The sequence below is a fragment of the Peromyscus californicus genome, unplaced genomic scaffold (assembly GCF_007827085.1).
Source record: "Peromyscus californicus insignis strain IS unplaced genomic scaffold, ASM782708v3 Scaffold_12__1_contigs__length_115047231, whole genome shotgun sequence".
NCBI lineage: Eukaryota > Metazoa > Chordata > Mammalia > Rodentia > Cricetidae > Peromyscus > Peromyscus californicus.
The window spans coordinates 102,737,090-102,754,543 of record NW_026294413.1 but is presented as its reverse complement, the minus strand read 5'-3'; the positions used below and the strand labels follow the sequence as shown (position 1 = coordinate 102,754,543).

At 42.4% G+C, this 17,454-nt stretch overlaps 1 protein-coding gene across 5 annotated transcripts in view; it reads left to right on the top strand.

Annotated features, from left to right (window-relative positions):
- The window catches only part of Znf385d (zinc finger protein 385D), a 957,149-nt gene that overhangs the window by 602,454 nt on the left and 337,241 nt on the right, over positions 1-17,454 (top strand). Inside the window, exon 1 of one of the 5 annotated variants that reach the window (XM_052734024.1) lies at positions 2,074-2,638. The exons of 2 other annotated variants lie outside the window; for them this stretch is intronic. In XM_052734024.1, coding sequence (XP_052589984.1) covers positions 2,617-2,638 — 22 coding nt within the window. In that variant the 5' untranslated portion in view covers positions 2,074-2,616. Of the gene's footprint in view, positions 1-2,073; positions 2,639-2,952; positions 3,506-17,454 lie in introns of those variants that run through there. 2 more of the 5 variants (XM_052734023.1, XM_052734026.1) reach the window with 2 other exon arrangements.

Sequence of the window (17,454 nt, the reverse complement as noted above, 5' to 3'; positions counted from 1 at the left end):
GATTGCACTGCACACATAGGCACTGAGTTGATCTCAGGACACTTTAACATTTCAGTGGCTCCTCTGCTATTTGGCATATAATTCTCTGTAAGACAGACAGATGTTGGTATATTCTGTCACCTAAAACACTCCGAACCTGTAAATTCGTGGTCATGTGGCTATACTTGTTTTTGTAACATCCAGTGACATACTCATTGGGAAGACCTTACTGGAACCAGTACAAATAGCAGGTGTGTTTGTATATAGAAACCTGTTGAAGGATGCTACACAAATTTCACAGACAAATAGGAAGACAGTAGCTCTTTAATTGGAAAAGGTACTTTATTTGTGACAAAGGTAACATCCATTTTCTATATTTAAGCTTTATATGTCACTAGTAAAAATGTTGTGTGTGCAAGTAACTGTAAAATGCCAGACCAATGCAAGCATGCCATTAATGATGGAAGCCTTTGGCGCTGTCAGGCTTTCTTAAACTCAACTCTCAATGCTTGCATCTTCCAACTACAAGAGCTCAAGTGGATCAAAACCTCTAACATTAGACTACAGCGCCCTCTAGCCTGAGAAGGAGGGGAGGCAGCTGACGAGCTGCTTGAAGAGGCTCTGCTGCAGATGATTCTCTTTCCTCTGGGAAGGTGTGGCCATTCACTGCACTTGGGATGCTTTCCGTCTGCCCTCTGGGTTGGCCTGTGAGACTGTTTTTATGTTTAATCTCAAAAAGTTGTGAAATCGTAAATTCAATGCTCAAACTTTCCTCCTCCAATGCATTTAAATGAGTGGTGTTTCTACAAGAGCAGGACTAGCTGGGCAGTGTGCTGTTCACCTGTGTGTGATCCCAGAACTCCAAAAGCTAAGTGGGACAGCACAAACTCAAGGCCAGCCCAGGTTACACAGCATAACCCTGTCTCAAACAGAGAAATGACTTGAAGGCAGGCAGAGGAGCAGGAAAGAGGAAGAGGAGAAGAGAGGAAGGAGGAAGATAAATTTATTTAAGAAACACTGTGGATCTGATTTCTTGTCCGTTATTTACCTAGTTCCTTACATTCTAGTGTGAAAGCACTCTGCTCAGGGAGGGAAAACAAGGGTTAAGCTTCTACAGGACTGCACAGAAAGATGTCTCTATGAGGTCCTCTGCCCCCTAGGTTCAATGTGCAGAACATTCACCAGATGCATAATTATGACAGGAACCATCATTGAGTATTTTAATATTAGACTGTGGAGCTATTTGCTAACATGCTTTAGAAAAGCTCAGATTTAACACACATACACACACACACACACACACACACACACACACACACACACACACACACGCTTCCTCCTGAGGCTGCATTATTATTATTTTTTTAATCCCCACTGCTTCTGTTCCATAGCTTTTACAGAAATTTTCAAGTTCAAAGGCTCCAGTGGGTAAAAGGGGTCCCACAGTGGGGAAAGGGAGCTTGCTAGTGGGTTTATTTTTTACCCTGAGCATTTGCGCGTTAATCACCCAGCTTTGAAGGATTTCTTTTTAACATTCTTTTCCATGTACAATAAGCACTGTAATTTATTACACTGTTGGAGGAAACAGAGATTTTGTTAGGCTGTGCCTTTCTTGGCTGTTCATCTCGAATTTAGTGTGTGTACTCAATATTTGTGATGAGGCTTAAGTTATGACCTAATCTTGATCGAGTTTCCATCATAATGTCTCTCCCTCTAGAAGGTCAAAGATCATTCCCACCTCAATGTACCTTCCATTATCTGTGTGTGTGTGTGTGTGTGTGTGTGTGTGTGTGTGTGCGCGCGCGCGCGCAATTTTGGTGTGCCACAGTGGGAGGAGACTTTTATCACATCTTTTCATCTATCAATCTAAACCAAGAAACAAGATAGAAAAATCACTCCTCTCCTGATTTTCTGTGACAGGATCACACTACCTTAGTAAGCAGACTTGCAGCCCTCAAGCTCAGAGCCCAAAGCATGCCTTCTCAACATCCACTCAGGCTTAATTTTGATGAGAGTGACAACATTCTCAGGAGGGGAGAGATAAAAGTGTGTCTAATTACACGATCATGGCAGAATTCGCCTGAGCCAGGTTCCCACCCAGCATCTGGGGTGAATTTCCCGAGTGGCTCCCAGTACTCGCCAGACCCTTCTCTTTAAACCATCCTCCTCCGTGCCCCTCACTCCGCCCACGCCCAGGTCTCTGGGCTGGTTCAAGCTTCCTAGAGCCTTGGTTGGTCCTGGCAGGCCATCAACAGATCATCTCCTGGGGTGGTTGCGAGCGGGGCTGGGATGCTGTGGGGTGGCAGTGGGGGTTGTGTTTGTAGTACTCCCGGGAAGTCCTGATGTCACGAGAGCGGCAAGGACATCGCAAGGAGGAGTCGTGTTACAGTAAGGATGGGCAGTGGCGCGCGCGGCCGGAGCGCACGCTCCAGCCGCGGGGAATCATAGCCGGGAAGGCAGGAGCCTGCCCTGCTCCGCTCGCCCAGCCCGCCCGGGAGGAGGCACGCTCCGCGCTGCTGCTCGCCACGCTGGAAACGTCTACACTGACCGTAGCATGCCACGGCTCTGCTCGGCGTGCCAGCCCTGGGTGCGAGCAGAGGCTGAAGACGCCACGGTGGGCTTCCAGCTGGTTGATTAATGAGAAAAATAATGTATTTTGGTGAGTGTTCTCTCTGATGATGCAATTCCGGGGGGTGCCTGGTGGCTCTCCATCATGCAAGCAAACGCTTTTTAAAAATCTTTAAGCTGCTAGAATATATTACACGAAACCTACCTCCAGTGGGCAACTGGCGGACCCGCTAGAGCGGTATTAAAAGCTTCCTTTGTGCCACCTTTGGGGCTGGTTGGTAATCAACTGTGCAGGATGTAAGCTGGAAAAGAAGAGGCGAGGGTAGGGTGGATAAACTTTGCTTTGACTTGTGGCCACGAAGTTGGCTTATTTAGCTGGGTGTATGAGACGTGGTGCAGCGTGGGAAGTCATGGGCTAACTTAATGGAATGCGAGACAAAGTTCCCACACGACTGATGCCCTGCGAGCTTAGTCAACATGAACGTATGTCTCAAGCATTGGGGTTTTCCCTAGTTCAGAAGCAGGAAAGGAAAACATTGTCGTGTGAGCAGCCCTTTCCAGTCCCGTGCTCCTTCAGGCTAGAAGAGGCTAGCACCAAATGCTTATTACTTTAAACCTTCCGAGGTCACAGGGCTGTTAAATATGTGTGCGGTTTAGTTCGGGGCTGCGGTGGAATGCTCCCCAAGGTTTTCAGCTGAGCCGCCTGCATTTGCAGAAAGCATGTGGAAGCTTAGATGTGGGCTCTGTGCTGAGCACTGTGAGCAGGCTGGGAGCTGAGTTGTACCTTTGCACTGCAACGCTGCAGCTTACATCTGAGAAAAGAGGCAGAGCCCTTCACTTCTGGGGAAGAAACCACGGAGTAAGACGGAGGAGCCTTTCCTCCTCCCTGGCGTTATGCTTTCCTTCTGTAAGTCCCAGCCGGTGTCATCATTTAACAGCATCTATCTGATACTAAAAGGTTTGTGGGAGCAACTGGAGTGGGGCCGGGGGTACTATTGTACGCTCAGACTCAATGGGTGATTTCGGGGTTTGCTTTAAATATGAAATCAGCAGTCTTCCTTCAAGTTAAATTTAGATATGTGTGGATGGGGAGCTATTAGTTTGGTGGGCATGTATTTCCCTGTATGCTATTTGCTTTGTCTTGTTTTTTGGAGCCTTTTGAAACATTTGCGAAAGTGTGGAAGGATCCCGAGTTGCAAAAGCTTAATGCCTTTAGTTCTCTTGACAGGAGCTTTGATTGCCCTATAATTTGTGTCTTATTAGAAAAAAAAATCTTAAAATAATCAGAATTTATTTGAAAGAAAGGATCCTCATTCCATAGCCCAATTCAAGCAGAATCCAGACTTAAGTAGCACTTTTCTCCTGGGTAGCTGTAAGGGACACATTGTTTATTAGCAATGAACGGAACAGGATTCATCATATGTGTGATTTTTGACAAATGGGGAAACTTGTAAAGATAATGTGTCTTTTGAACATAATTAAATTTCAGCGTCTATAATGAGATTCAGGGATAGCAGAGAATATTATAGTTTTAGTTTTAGTTTTGGGGGTATTAAAAATGCCTGATGGGATTTTGAAGTAGGACTAAGCAGAGAACTAGGAAGAGTCTCAAAGTCCAGGGCACAGACTGTTCACACCATGCTGGTCTGCGGTGTGGATGACTGAAGAAATGGCCACAGAGCTAGCTCAGGTTGTTAACTGTGTGTTAACCCAGCCGTTTTGGAAAGTGCGCAAATCTACAGGCAATTAGTTTCACTGTGTAATGTACGCTTTTCATACTGTATTTGAAATGTGATGTCCTAGTCACTCCAGCTGAAAGTACACTTTTGCTAAGGCCAGGCTGAAGTTTCCCTCAGGGTTGTGAACATGGTTCTGCCTCACCACCATCCCCACCATCATTCCAGCGTGAGAAATGTTTTCTGTTCTTGTAGGAAGTGATGTGTATATTAAGAGGTTGGGCTTTGGCAGCCCCTCACTGAATCTGCTAGACATCCAGAACCCTTAGAGCCAACTCGCGTCTCAGAAAGTCGCCTGGCACTAGAACAAGAACAAATAAATAAATACACAGAAAACCTGAGAATAACCTGGGCGTCTTCCAATCCCATAAGCATGCTAATGTCTGTGTCCATGCCCCTGCACATGTGTGTATGTTTATGTGCATATAAGCCTAAAATATTTCTATTTTAGGTGTTTAAAAAAACAAGGCTTTCACTTGCAAATGTATTGATGCTTCATTACTTCCTTCATTTTTGAGCTGCTAATGATTTATCAAGCCAAGACCAATAGGAGCAAATGGAAAGCTTCATTCTTGGGCTTCTCTGGTGACTTGTGGCAGTGGGATAGCCATGTCAAAAGTCCTCTATTTGTGTCCCCAGTAGGAGCGATGAAGAGCATGGGCATGCTATGTGAAGAGGTGAATTGAAAGGCAAGTGGGTTAGTTCCTGCTCAGACCCATAACCTGTTCTGCAAGGTGTTGTCTCATTTCAAATGTAGCTGAAGACTCCTTTCCTGATGAGGGTGGCTGGGTCTACCTGATTTAAGCTTCTTCCCCTTGGGACACTAAGTAGCTGTACCCGTACAAGGTCAGCTGGAGTGAGTTGTATGTGTATACAAATGGATGAGCTATGTATGATTTCCAATTCTTTTTTTTTCCCCTTTGGTTTTTCCAGACAGGGTTTCTCTGTCTGTAACTCTTTTGTAGACCACACTAGCCTTGACCTTAGAGATCTGCCTACCTCTGCCTCTGGATTGCTGGGATTACAGGCTTGGGCCACCATGCCTAGTTTGATTTCCAATTCTAACCATCAGAGCCTGTCTGAATGTGTTCTCTCACAGCTATGGGACTGCTCAGCCCTTTTAATGGCTTAAGCCCCACTTTCACGTCCTATTGAGATTTTGCTGTGGGGTTTTCAGTGATTGTTTGTCTGCACTTGTTATTTTAGTGATTTCAGTTTGCTGTTCCGCCGCTGTGGGTGCTCCTGTCACTCTATCGATTTTACATGCATTACTTGTAGTTAAGTGTGAGATTCACAAAGGAGAAAGAAGAGGGAAAATCCCAGTCAGCATCCCTGTCAGTGGGATGTACTGTCAAAGCAAAAGGAAAAGAGCAAAGACTATGAAATTAACCTTCCTGCCCCCATAAAGATTTTACAAAGTTAGAAATTACATGTGCCATGGATTAATAGCCATTAATAATTTATTCAGTATTGAAAGTCGGGCACCTAGGGACTTCTCCCCAGACTCAGGAAGAAAGGCTGTGGGTGGTTGTCAGCTCAACAGGCAGAGCTGCCAGGTCTCGGTGGGGCTAAGGCGTGTGCTGGTGTGAAGGACAGATTGTTGGCTTGAATGCATCACCGCAGTCGCCCGGTACTCAGCAGAAGGTTGTAGTAAGTCACTGTCTCTAGCTCTGGGCACCATATGTCTGAATAATGTCCCTCCCCCACCCCATATCTTTCTTCCTTTCTGGAGGGTCAGTCATCATTGACAGAGGCATGCTAACCACACATTGCCTCTGTTGGCCACAAAGGAGCCACATCTTGTCCTTAGGTGTCGGGAGAGAAGCAGCAGAGCGATGGTACTCAGGAGTTTCTGTGTGGCCCCAAATCAGTGCTTCCAGGCCTGAGCCACCCAAATGGAAACTATAGCAATCAGGCCATCTAAAAGTGGTTGGGGCTTACTCCTCGATAATACTCCTAAAAAAGAAAATGATACACCTGAAACAAATAGGCAGAACCGAGAGACAAATGTTAGCACTCACTATAGCAAATGTTACTATTAATAGTGTAATAATTAAACCCAGAGAAAAGGGCAAGCAAATTTTAGAAAGTGTGACTGAGATGTTCAAGTTCAGCTTGATGTTAATTGTGGATCAGCTATGTCCTTTAAAATGACTAAGGAAAGGAAGAAAAATACCTAATGGCATGCCTGTCATATGCAGTAATGCTTCATCTAGGAAGTTTTTTTTTCTTTAACACAACAAGCAGTTGGAAATGTCTAAAGAAGATCTAATCACTTCCTTCTAATAGATGCACATGTTCAGCCCTCAAAGGACTGTTTTCCCTCTGATATTTAGAACAGCTCACCTCAGTGTTTGCACCTTGGACAGTGGTTTAACTATGATGTTTCACCTCTGAGACAGGGTGTTGGAAACACAGTTGTGCAGCAAGGTCGAAATGAGAAGAAAACAGCAGGCAGCGGAGAGAAACATCTCTTTCTTTCTGAACATCCAACTCCTTCTCATTTGCAGTAAACCACCCATTATGAGAAATGAGGTTTGGGAGCATCTTTCCATTCACTTAGGAGATAATTCTATATCCCCTGAATCAGTAAGAATAGAGAATAATTAGGAAGCGGTACATCCAAGTTTCTGTCTTCAAATGTTGAGTTCGTACTACCATGTCCTATAACAAATAGATCACAATGACATACGAGCAACAATAGCAACCAGCGACAGAGATTGAGAATAACACATGCTGTCAGGAGGGGTACTGGAAAGGAACCCGAACCAAAGGGACCTTCAAGCACATTCTTCCTAAAGCTGGTTTTCCTCTGCATTCATTCAAAGTTCTCATTTTAAAAAGCCAAATTTGGCCATTGTAACAGTAACACAGATTCTTCAACACAGACTTACATTTTGTGCCATTTTCCCTTTGCCTTTTTCTTTTTCTTAAAGGCCCTTCTTAGTTGCTATAATTATATGGAAATGAGATGAGTTTATTTAAGGGATAAGTCCCAAAATTCATGAGATAATGAAGACTTACAAAGTTACCCTTTTGTGGGTGGCAAATTGTTCTGAAAAAAACAAATGAAAAATTTAAATTAGTGGTTTCTGATTTCCCTTTCAGAAGGGGCTGCAGCTGCTTTTGACTGAGATCTCCCCCATAAGACAAGGGGTGTGTGTGTGTGTGTGTGTGTGTGTGTGTGTGTGTGTGTGTGTGTGTCTTGTTATATAGATAGCCCAATATAATTCTTTATCCACAGCTCTTGTATATTCCTCAATCTTTTTGCATCATTTGAATGATTACACTTAAATGCTGATTAATATGGTAGATTTAATATATATTTTTAGCTTAGCTTCTTTTTAATTTGAACAATTATTCTATGCATTATAGGTCTTAAAAATCAAAAAAGCTAATTCTCAAGGCTTCTCCTGCTTAAGAAACCAAGATGCTTCTATAAGCAAAAATTTATTTCTCCTTGACCTTGAGAAGGGATGTTTCTATTTGTATTACACTGTGAAAAACATGTCATAAAACAGCAAAAGTCACAGTCCTTGTCTGTCTGTCTGTAAGGAAACCATTATGTATCATTTCCCACAAAGATTAGTTTTGCAGCAGAATTTCACAAATGATTGGTGGCATTAAGAGAAAATATAGCCTAAGAGGTGGCTAGAAATATCAAAACTTAAAGTGGCTGAGATCATGCTTGAACCAAATTGCTAGGGTTGGAAATAGGAAGACGTTTCTCTCTGTCACAGCATTCAAAATGTTATGAGGCCGTTGGAAGTCAGCCAGCCTTCATTGTATGTGAACTCCAGCTTGGCACAGAATTTAACATGAAAAACATTGCCATGAAAACTCCCCTGTGTGAAGAGTCCAATGCATTTGGAGCAGTGGAGAGGACACAGCAGCCCTTCTCCTGATCCACCTCTCAGTTTCCTCCATTGGACCTACCTGCAATGTTATGTTTCTGTAAGGCAAGAGAAAGAAGAAAAAATGAACATCGCCAAAGTCAGAAAAGAAATCAGCAGCAATATCACAAGATATCCTCATTGACCACAAAGGATGTACTGTGTTCCAAACTACTGGACCTATGAAGGGAGGGAGGGTGAGAGGATGCAGATGCGTTGGTAGGCTTGAGAGGTTTTAATGGATGAAGGCTGTTGAATCTGAGCTCTGCGTTTAACACTCAGAACTCTGTTGGCTGTTCTGGAATGAGTAAGCACTTGAGGGTGGAGAGAAATGATAACCTCCTCCTCAACTCATAGCGCAATGACAATACTTACTTAAAAGCTTGGACTTCATGTTGAGAAGTAACAGTCCTTCTTGCTTCCAAAATGTATGTTGCTATTATTTATTTTGTTTATTTCTAGATTGTTTTATTTGGTTTTTGTGTATTTGGGGAGGGGATAAAGGGAGATCTGAGAATGCAGGTATCTGAGGAGACCAGAGGTATCTGATCCCCTTTGAAAATGGAGTAACTTGTAACTTATAAGCTACTTGACATGGGTGGTGGGAACCAAACTCAGGTCCTCTGAAAAAGTAGCAAGCACTCTTAACCATTGAGTCATCTCTTCAGCCGTGTGTGTGTGTGTGTGTGTGTGTGTGTGTGTGTGTGTGATTTGAGGGTTCTTGGTATAATCCATTATCTTTCTTCCCTCTGACACATCCCATGCCCCTTTCTACTGTTGAGTCATGGCATCTTTTTATTTAATTGTTGTTGGTGGTGTGTGTGTGTGTGTGTGTGTGTGCTTTTTATTTTTTCCCATAGTTGTGAAAACTAACCCTTAGATATTAGACCATAAATTAGATATAATAGAATCACATCTTCTTTTTGTCTGTCCTGTTTTCATTGTCACAGGACTCTGAAGTAGAAAGAAAAGAGAAAGAACTCTATAGAGTATTAGGATCAATATGCAAGCATCTCTGAAGAGAACATAAGTCATCATATAAGATGGTCAGATTGGAATTCATCATGAGTCACCTGCAACAGTGCAGGGACATTCTCTCACTGGGACATGACAAGAAGAGAGCCTGTGAACCAGTAGCTCAGGGTGCCAGGAAGGTCACCAGTGCTGAAGTTATTGTTTTGCTAGGAGAAAAAGAAACATGAATTTTGACAAGTTTTTCGCCAGATTTTTGCAGAATTTTCTTCATCCGTAATTTTTTGTATATTTGTGCAATTTGCTGAGGAGGAAGGGTACTGGGGGCAGATTGCTCTGAGGATAAAAATGCAGTGATGACTGTAAATATCCTTTAATAAACATGATCTCTCACACTTGTGTAGCAATTTGCTTTTCAAAACATGCTGTTTTTATCCTCAAAAGGACTTATTTCAGGAGGTAGACAAAATGCAATTATTCCTATTTTGTGGATGAGCTTGAGCCTCCAGTCACTGACATTTCGTTCTCAAGGTCATACTGCTATTGAATATCAAGACTCAAATTCTTAACTCAGAACTTGAGAGATATACTCAATGCTCTTCATAGCAGGGTATAGGACTTGGGGATTATTTTTGTAAATAGAAGTTATTTGTACTAATACTTCTAGGAAAAAAATATCCTCACTAACAACAAAGAAATGAAGAAATGATTAGGATGGTAGACGTGTCTGTGCTTTGAGTATAAAATCATAACTGGATAGAGGGATATGAATATAATTCATAGTTTTATTTGTTCTGCTTTGTCATTTATATAAAAACTTAATCAGAGAAAATCAATATTGCCTAGAAGGCATGAGTTGGTATAATAGAATGGATGTTTATGCCTCACCCAAATTTGTGCTTTGAAGTCCTGATCCCAATGTAGTGGCATTAGGAAGTAGTTTGGGTGTGATGGTGGGGATACAGCCACTGTATCTATCCAGACTCCAGAGCTCAGACACATGAGCATTTATTGTTTAAGATACCCAAGCTACGGCATTTTGTCATAGCAGCCTAAGCTAAGTGTAACAGCTGTGGGAAGAGCCCATCTTTCTGTGCTGTGGAGCCAGATGTTAAAGCTTACATTAGTTTTGTGGCTTAAATTTCTGATCTTTCACTGGTTAATCCGATGTTTGCAAAGTGTTGCCAGTCATTTGTGCTATGAGGTCTTTGAAATTCACAAAGGCCTCATCACCAGGAATGTTCAAGATGGCCTCTCAGTCCTGTCTTCTGAATGTTCAAAATGACCTCTTGCCTTCATTATGGGACTGCAAAAATGGAGGAATTGGCCTACTTTGCCATCTGACTCTTCCACTCATTGACTCAGTGTCTGAGTAGGTCCTTACGCCTTGGATATATTTTTTCTTTGTAAAAGAGCTTTTTTTTCAGTTCTGTTTGGATGACTAAAATATGCAATAGATAAGAAAATATTGGATACCAGGAAGAACATGGAAGTAAAAGTTTAAGTTGTTTTTTTCTTTAATTTTTACATTCATACAAACGACATACAGATGTATAAAACTTGAGAAAAATACTTGTATCCATTGAGATCAAACCTGAAATAGGATTATTCTAAGTCCTTAATATAGTAGGACTTTAGTGGGAATTAATTGACTGTTTCATTGGTGAAGCTGTTTGTGGTGGGATGGTAGGAATCCAGACAGAAAACCAATACGAAGCAACTGACAGGTATGAGTGGAAAGACAGGAAATAGTTCTGAAGGCTAAAGCCCAGGACCTTCTCACAGGGCTTGAGTCACAGCAGATTCAAGAAGTTAAAGTGTGAAGGAGTCCTATTTTAAGTCCAGAGAGAGAGAGAGGCATACCCAGTCTTCTTCCTTTCTTACATTCTTCAGTTACTGCCTTAGCCCCTTATAGATGGACCTCCCCCAACGACCAAATGGCAGGGCATCCTGGGAGATGTGACCTGCATATTTTAGCTGTCTTGGATCAAAAAGGACCTGCAAGGAGATTTTATAGCTGATGTAAGTGGCATATGAATGGGAACATGTTTCTGCAAAGACAACTCAAAAGCCTTAGTGGGAGTTCAGGAAAAAAGTAAGAAGCAAAGGATGTTATATGGTTGGAGAACTTGTTTCAAAACCTACTGGTTCAAGTACTTCCCTTGTTATTTTTCAGCAGTGTCCCATATGACAAATCTGTGGATCTTTCTCTGCATCACAGTTTCCCTTTTTATAATGGGCTAGGGTATACCTAATGATGAGTTCTATTATATTTGAATACAGGCTTCATAATCTGCAAAATGCCATGTGAATGGGCCTTGAAATGATCATGAGAAATCTGTAAATAAATCTCAAAGAAAAGAGGGGTGTAGGGAATGTGACCTGGATATATATCCTAACTAGCATTTTGGAAACTCCAGTGCAGAGTTCTCAGTATGTGGAAGTGGACATTTGCTTAGTTCTGGCTACCTCATTGAAGAGTCTTTCATAGTATGTGTGGGTTTAAACATATCTTGGAGGCCAGGTAACCTGTCCTTCCGCATCATTCCATAACTAGGGGACATTGCAGAAGACGGAAGGCCAGGAAGGAGGGGTACCTGATATTCCATGGGACATAGTCCTGTATTCCTTCTTTGCCAGGGTACTGATGGGTTTAGATACATTGAAAGCTGAGCTAGTTTATTAATAATTTCTTGAGAAAAGAGAAGAGATGTGATGCTGATTTAATGTACCTCATTTTGTTGGGGTTTACATTTCTTTGGATGATTGGGCATACTATACATAAGCAGAAAAGAAATTCGTTTTTTTTAAATGCAATTTTATTATTTCTTCAGTAATTTTAGAGAATTTTATATATTTTGAACATACCTATCCTTCCTTCCATACCACCCTCTCCAATCTTCAATTTTTTCCCACCAAACTTTGAAATTTGTTCCTCCCTCCCTCCATCTCTTCCTTTCTTTCCTCCTTTTTCTTCATCACTCGTAGAACACAGTTTATGTTGCCTAGCTATTCTTGGGAGGTGGCCTGCTGTGGTGTGTGTTAAGCATACCAGAGATCACAGTATTAAAGGAAGTCAACTCTCCATCTCCCAGGAGCTATCAAGTTGCCAGTCACTTCTCAGATCAGCAAGGGACTTCATTGCCTGCTATGAGGGGACTTTGCCTGGCTGGAGGTTGGGATTATTACTACCACCCTTAAAGCCTGCTTCTAAGACCCTGTGACAGCTTCCATCTGGATCTTAGCTCTCTTGTTTTCAGGCAATGCTGTGTTAACTGTTGGAAAGCATTTCCCTTGCTGTGAATAATATGGAAGGCACTAATTCCCACAGGGTGCTCTAATTAGCTGCCCCAAGGACGGATAAGCTGTAATGTAAAGGTCTATGGGGCATTTTAGGATTTAGTCCTAAAGGAAATTTATCAGGTAAAAGGTGTATTGGAAGTCAGGTTGCTTTACAGTTACTATTTTTCTTCATAAAACAAGTTATCTGTGGTCCTAAATACTGATCTTTAGGTGAACGTTTTTGTAATAAGATCAGAGTTCTCTTTCTTTTGAAGTTCCCAACCAGGAAAGACAGTTCAGAGACAATCTCAAGGTATAGGCCTCTTAGGCCCTTTACTTCCTTAAGGAGATTTTGGCCTTCGTTAGTGAAGCTCCCTGGAGCTGACAGGTGATTGGCCTTGCATACAGGTTCTCAGGGAAGAGAAATTCAACAGGAACTCAATGGTATTCAGTGTTGGGCACAGGGGTCCTGGCAGGGATGCCATTGGCACCTGGCCACCATCCTTTTGGAGAAGGTCAGATCATCTAAATCCTAGGTACATACAAGACTCCACTAGGTGGCTTTGAAATGATACTAACAGCAGAACTCCACTACAGTCGGATAAAAACCCCACTCTATGGTTACAGATCCAAGCACCTGCCTTTTCTCGTAAAAACCTTCAGGGGATTCAACAGGACAACCAGAACTGAATACCTCAGATGGGTAATTTTAGTTCTCTAATAAGGAGCCTTCTGAGGACTTAGGAGTTTCCAGTTTGTAGCAGATTCTTCAGGGAGCAGGTGGCAGGGTCAGGAATCCAACCCAGGTCAGTTTGAGTTCACAACTCCTAGGACACATGGCTCCTCTCAGAGTATGATGTCTGGGCCTGCTTACATAGTGTCCTGCAGCAACCAGCCTTGGCTTTTTGAGTGGAGGTTTTTTTTTTTTTTTTTTTTTTTTTTTTGGTTTTTCAAGACAGGGTTTCTCTGTGTAGCTTTGCGCCTTTCCTGGGACTCACGTGGTAGCCCAGGCTGGCCTCGAACTCACAGAGATCCGCCTGGCTCTGCCTCCCGAGTGCTGGGATTAAAGGCGTGCGCCACCACCACCCGGCGAGTGGAGGTTTTTAAAGATTGAGAACTCTTTCGTTTTCATGAGACTGATCCCTTGTGGAGCCTTGTATTGTGTTAGCTGTTTCAAAATCAGTGGCATGGTTCTGGAAAGAAAGTTAGAACAACACGTCACAAAATTGAAGGTTTGTGCAAATCTCATGAGGATCATACTAAAATGAGATCCCATTCAAGAGGTCTGACTCCCACTGGGGGGGTGGGGGAGTGTCCTCCTTTCTAGCACACTCCTATGTGATATAGATACTGTTAGCACACTTACCCATTGCACTTTGAGTAGTAAGGATTTAAAAAGATCATGTTACTGAATTCCTACTTTCTGACCAGGTTTGATAGTAATTCATCTCTCTAGTTAAATTCTGTAATTTGTGTGGTGGTTTGAAAGAAAATGGCCCCCATAGGAAGTGGCACTATTACGAGGTGTGACTTTGATGGAATAGGTGTGACTTTGTTTGGAGTAGGTGTGGCCTTGTTGGAGGAACTGTGTCACTGTGGGGGCAGGCTTTGAGATCTCCTGCGCTCAAGCTAAGCCCCGTGTGGACACAGGCTGCTTCTGCTGCCTGTCGATCAAGACGTACAACTTTCAGCTCCTCCAGCACATTTTTCTGTCTCAATGCCCTTCCCCCCATGACAATAATGGATTCAACCTCTGAACTGAACTGCAAGCTAGTTCCAATTAAATGTTTTCCTTAATAAGAATTGTCCTGGTCATGGTGTCTCTTCACAGCAATAGAAACCCTAACTAAGACAAGTGGTTTCTGTTGGGTTCATGGAGCTAACAACTCTGATTATTAACTTAAAGTTGATAATCAACTTGACACAATTGAGAATCACCTGGGAAGAGAGTCTCATTCAGGATTATCTGCCATGAAGTAGCCTACAGGTGTGTCTATAGGGGGTTATCTTAATTAAGTTAACTAATGTGGGAAAACCTAGCCCTGGGGACTAACACCATTCCCTAAGGCAGATGTTCTGAACTACATATGAGAGGAAAAGTCAAATTGAGCTAAACACAAGCAAGAAAGCAAGGTGACATGTATGCATTTATTTCTCTCTGCTCTTGATTGTGGATGTCATATAACTAGAAAATTGAAGTTCCTGACTTGACTTTTCTGTCAATACAGAAATGTTGTAACTTAGAATATTAAGTTGAAATGAATTCCTGTATCTCTTAAGTTGCTTTTTGTCCGAGTATATAATATCTGAGCAACAGAAATGAAACCAGGACAACCATTATCCATTTGGCCTGAGATCTTGGAATCCCAGGACTTGAAACTTTTGGTGCGAAAATTGCAAACATCTTCAGCATATGAGGATGAAACGACCCGTCAACAGAGTTTTCACCTGAACTTCATTCATTGCTGAAGAGTGGAGAGAACTTCAAGCCTCAGGTTTCCTATTTCTCGATCAAGAATAAGAAATGATTCTCTGAGTTCCTGGGCAGCTAGGCTCAGGGGACATAAAGGGAGAGTGGGCAGGAAGGATGTACAAGCTGACAGATGGGGAAGAGAGCTGCAAAATGCAGACTTCTGGACATGACATGGTTGTTATGTACAGCGACTCACAAAAGCAGTAGTTGCCTGCACAAGATCAAGCCAGTCAAATTTCCAGTCTTAATGAGGGAGGGTCTCACAAGGCTACACCCCAAGTAGGGATCTATTGCAGCTGATGGAGCCGTGGGAGAGAGTCATTCTCCTTTGGGGATATATATTTTCTGGTAGGTTGCCTATGCCTCAGTAAACGGTTGCACACACAAGGGAAGCACGAATTGTACTGGGAAAGGGAAGTTAATAGAGCTCAGAGTTTTGAGGGGTTTAGGATGGAGGACTCCAGGAAGCACTGAAGGGAGGTAGTGGTAGATGAACATGATCAAAACACACTGTATAAATGTATAAAATTTTCAAAGGATAAATAAAAATATTATTTAAAAAATAAATTCTTTGTAAAGCAATCACAAGGATTAAATGAAACAGCATATGGAAGGCATTAAAACATCACTATCATGATGTAGACAGTCACTAAGTGTTGGCAGTGACCATGGCCACTTACTCATAGACGTTACTCAGCACTGCTTCCCAGTACTGGAAAGAAACTCCACAAAGCAAGTCAGGCCGCCACCAGTCATCTTTGCCACATCATCTGTGTACAGACAGCGCTGCTTTAAGTGATCTACTGATGCCAGTATGATGTGCAAGGTAGTGTGATGCAGTTTTTGGTCCAGGGTAAAATTTGTAGACCCCAAGCATCAATACTAATGTGTTCTATTTGCCATGGAGGCATAGAAAGGCTTGGCTAAAGCTCTGCCACCCTGGGATATTGTGAACTGGCCGATGGTGCTCCTGTCGACCTTGTTTATCCATTAGTGTCTCTCGGAGCTCTGTAACAACTGATGAGGTGGCTGCAGCTAATGATGGTTCCTTCCATCTCCTGCCCAGTCACTGTGTTAACAATCGATATCCTTAAAACAAAAGGCAGCCAGACAAGGCAGCGCTTCCACCGCAGCTCCCACTAAGGAGAACCAAAGAGAGGGAAAAGAGGTTTTTTAACCCGTTCCCTTCTCAGCACCAAGTCTGGCACAAGACACTTGATTCTTAATGATGGTGGGGAATGATGCGAACTCTCAACGCCCCCCAACACACACAGAATGATGATGGGGTGTGATGTAAACTATCAGCCCTCCCCCAACACACACACACATACACTCAGACATGCAGCTTCTCAATAGGGACCTATGGCTCTACTTTTTCTTGATCATTTGGCTGGTGTTGAGTACTCATGGCTGGCGTTGCCAGTTTTTGCCCAGGAAAACCAACTGTCAAATGTTATCCATTTATTTAGTGTTTATATCTCCAGCTATGTGAGAACTATGAGAGATGCCCTCTTTTTTTTTTTTTTTTTGTTATGACTTGTATGTGGGCACCTCCAAGCAGCAAAACACTCCAGAGTGGGAGTTTGGGGCTGAGCCAATGCTGGAGGGTGTGTTAGAGTAGAGAACTGCAAAGCGAGGCTCCTCTCTTTTCCAAGTGCAAATGGGATGGCTGAAGGACTGGCAGGAGCATACTTTCACTGATGTCCACTTTACAAGGGACCACAGTAGGGTTTTGTCTCTTCGTAGTTTTATTTACTGTAGCAACAGCTGATGCTATTCTGAAAGTGCTTTACACAAAACAAGCCAGCGTCTCAGCTTAATAGACAAGAAAATAGAGGCCAAGCTACTTTTAAATATCTGTATTTGGCTACGGATTTAAATATCTGTATTTGGCTATTCTACTAACACTTAAAACCTTAAAAACACTTAAATCTTTTGCAAGTGTAAAATTTGATGCAAAACTCCTCAGTTTCCATTCAAAATCTATGTTGAACAGATTTTGAGTTTGGTAAGTTTTTTTACATGATGTTTTTATGTATTTAAAAACTTTTTTTTAGCACTCAGGAGGCAGAGGCAGAGAGATCTACGTGAGTTTGAGGCCAGCCTGGTCTACAAAATAAGTTCCAGGACAACCAAGAGTTTTCTCAAAAACCTTTTCTCAAAAAACCAAAACCAACCAACCAAACAAACAACAACAACAAAAAAAACTTTCTATAATAATCTTCATAACAATAATTTTTTTAATTAAAATTTAAAACCCAGTCTTGACCTAGTATTGAAATTGCTTAAGGAGTTGCCCTGAGTCATGGAATCTAAATTGGTAAGATGAGGTAATGTCAGGGCCCACTGGATCTGACAGGCCAGAACTGTAACTCCTAGTAATAGCTGAGTGCTGAGGGTTGAGTCCTTCCTGCAGCCCGTTGGGAGAATATTATCAGTATGCCAGTTTCAACAATGAGTAAACTCAGGAACTGAAAGGATGAGTAATGAGAGAGATGTCCCAGGCTGAGAAGGGCCAAGCTGTTATTCTCCATGCCCCAAGCTTCTCTGC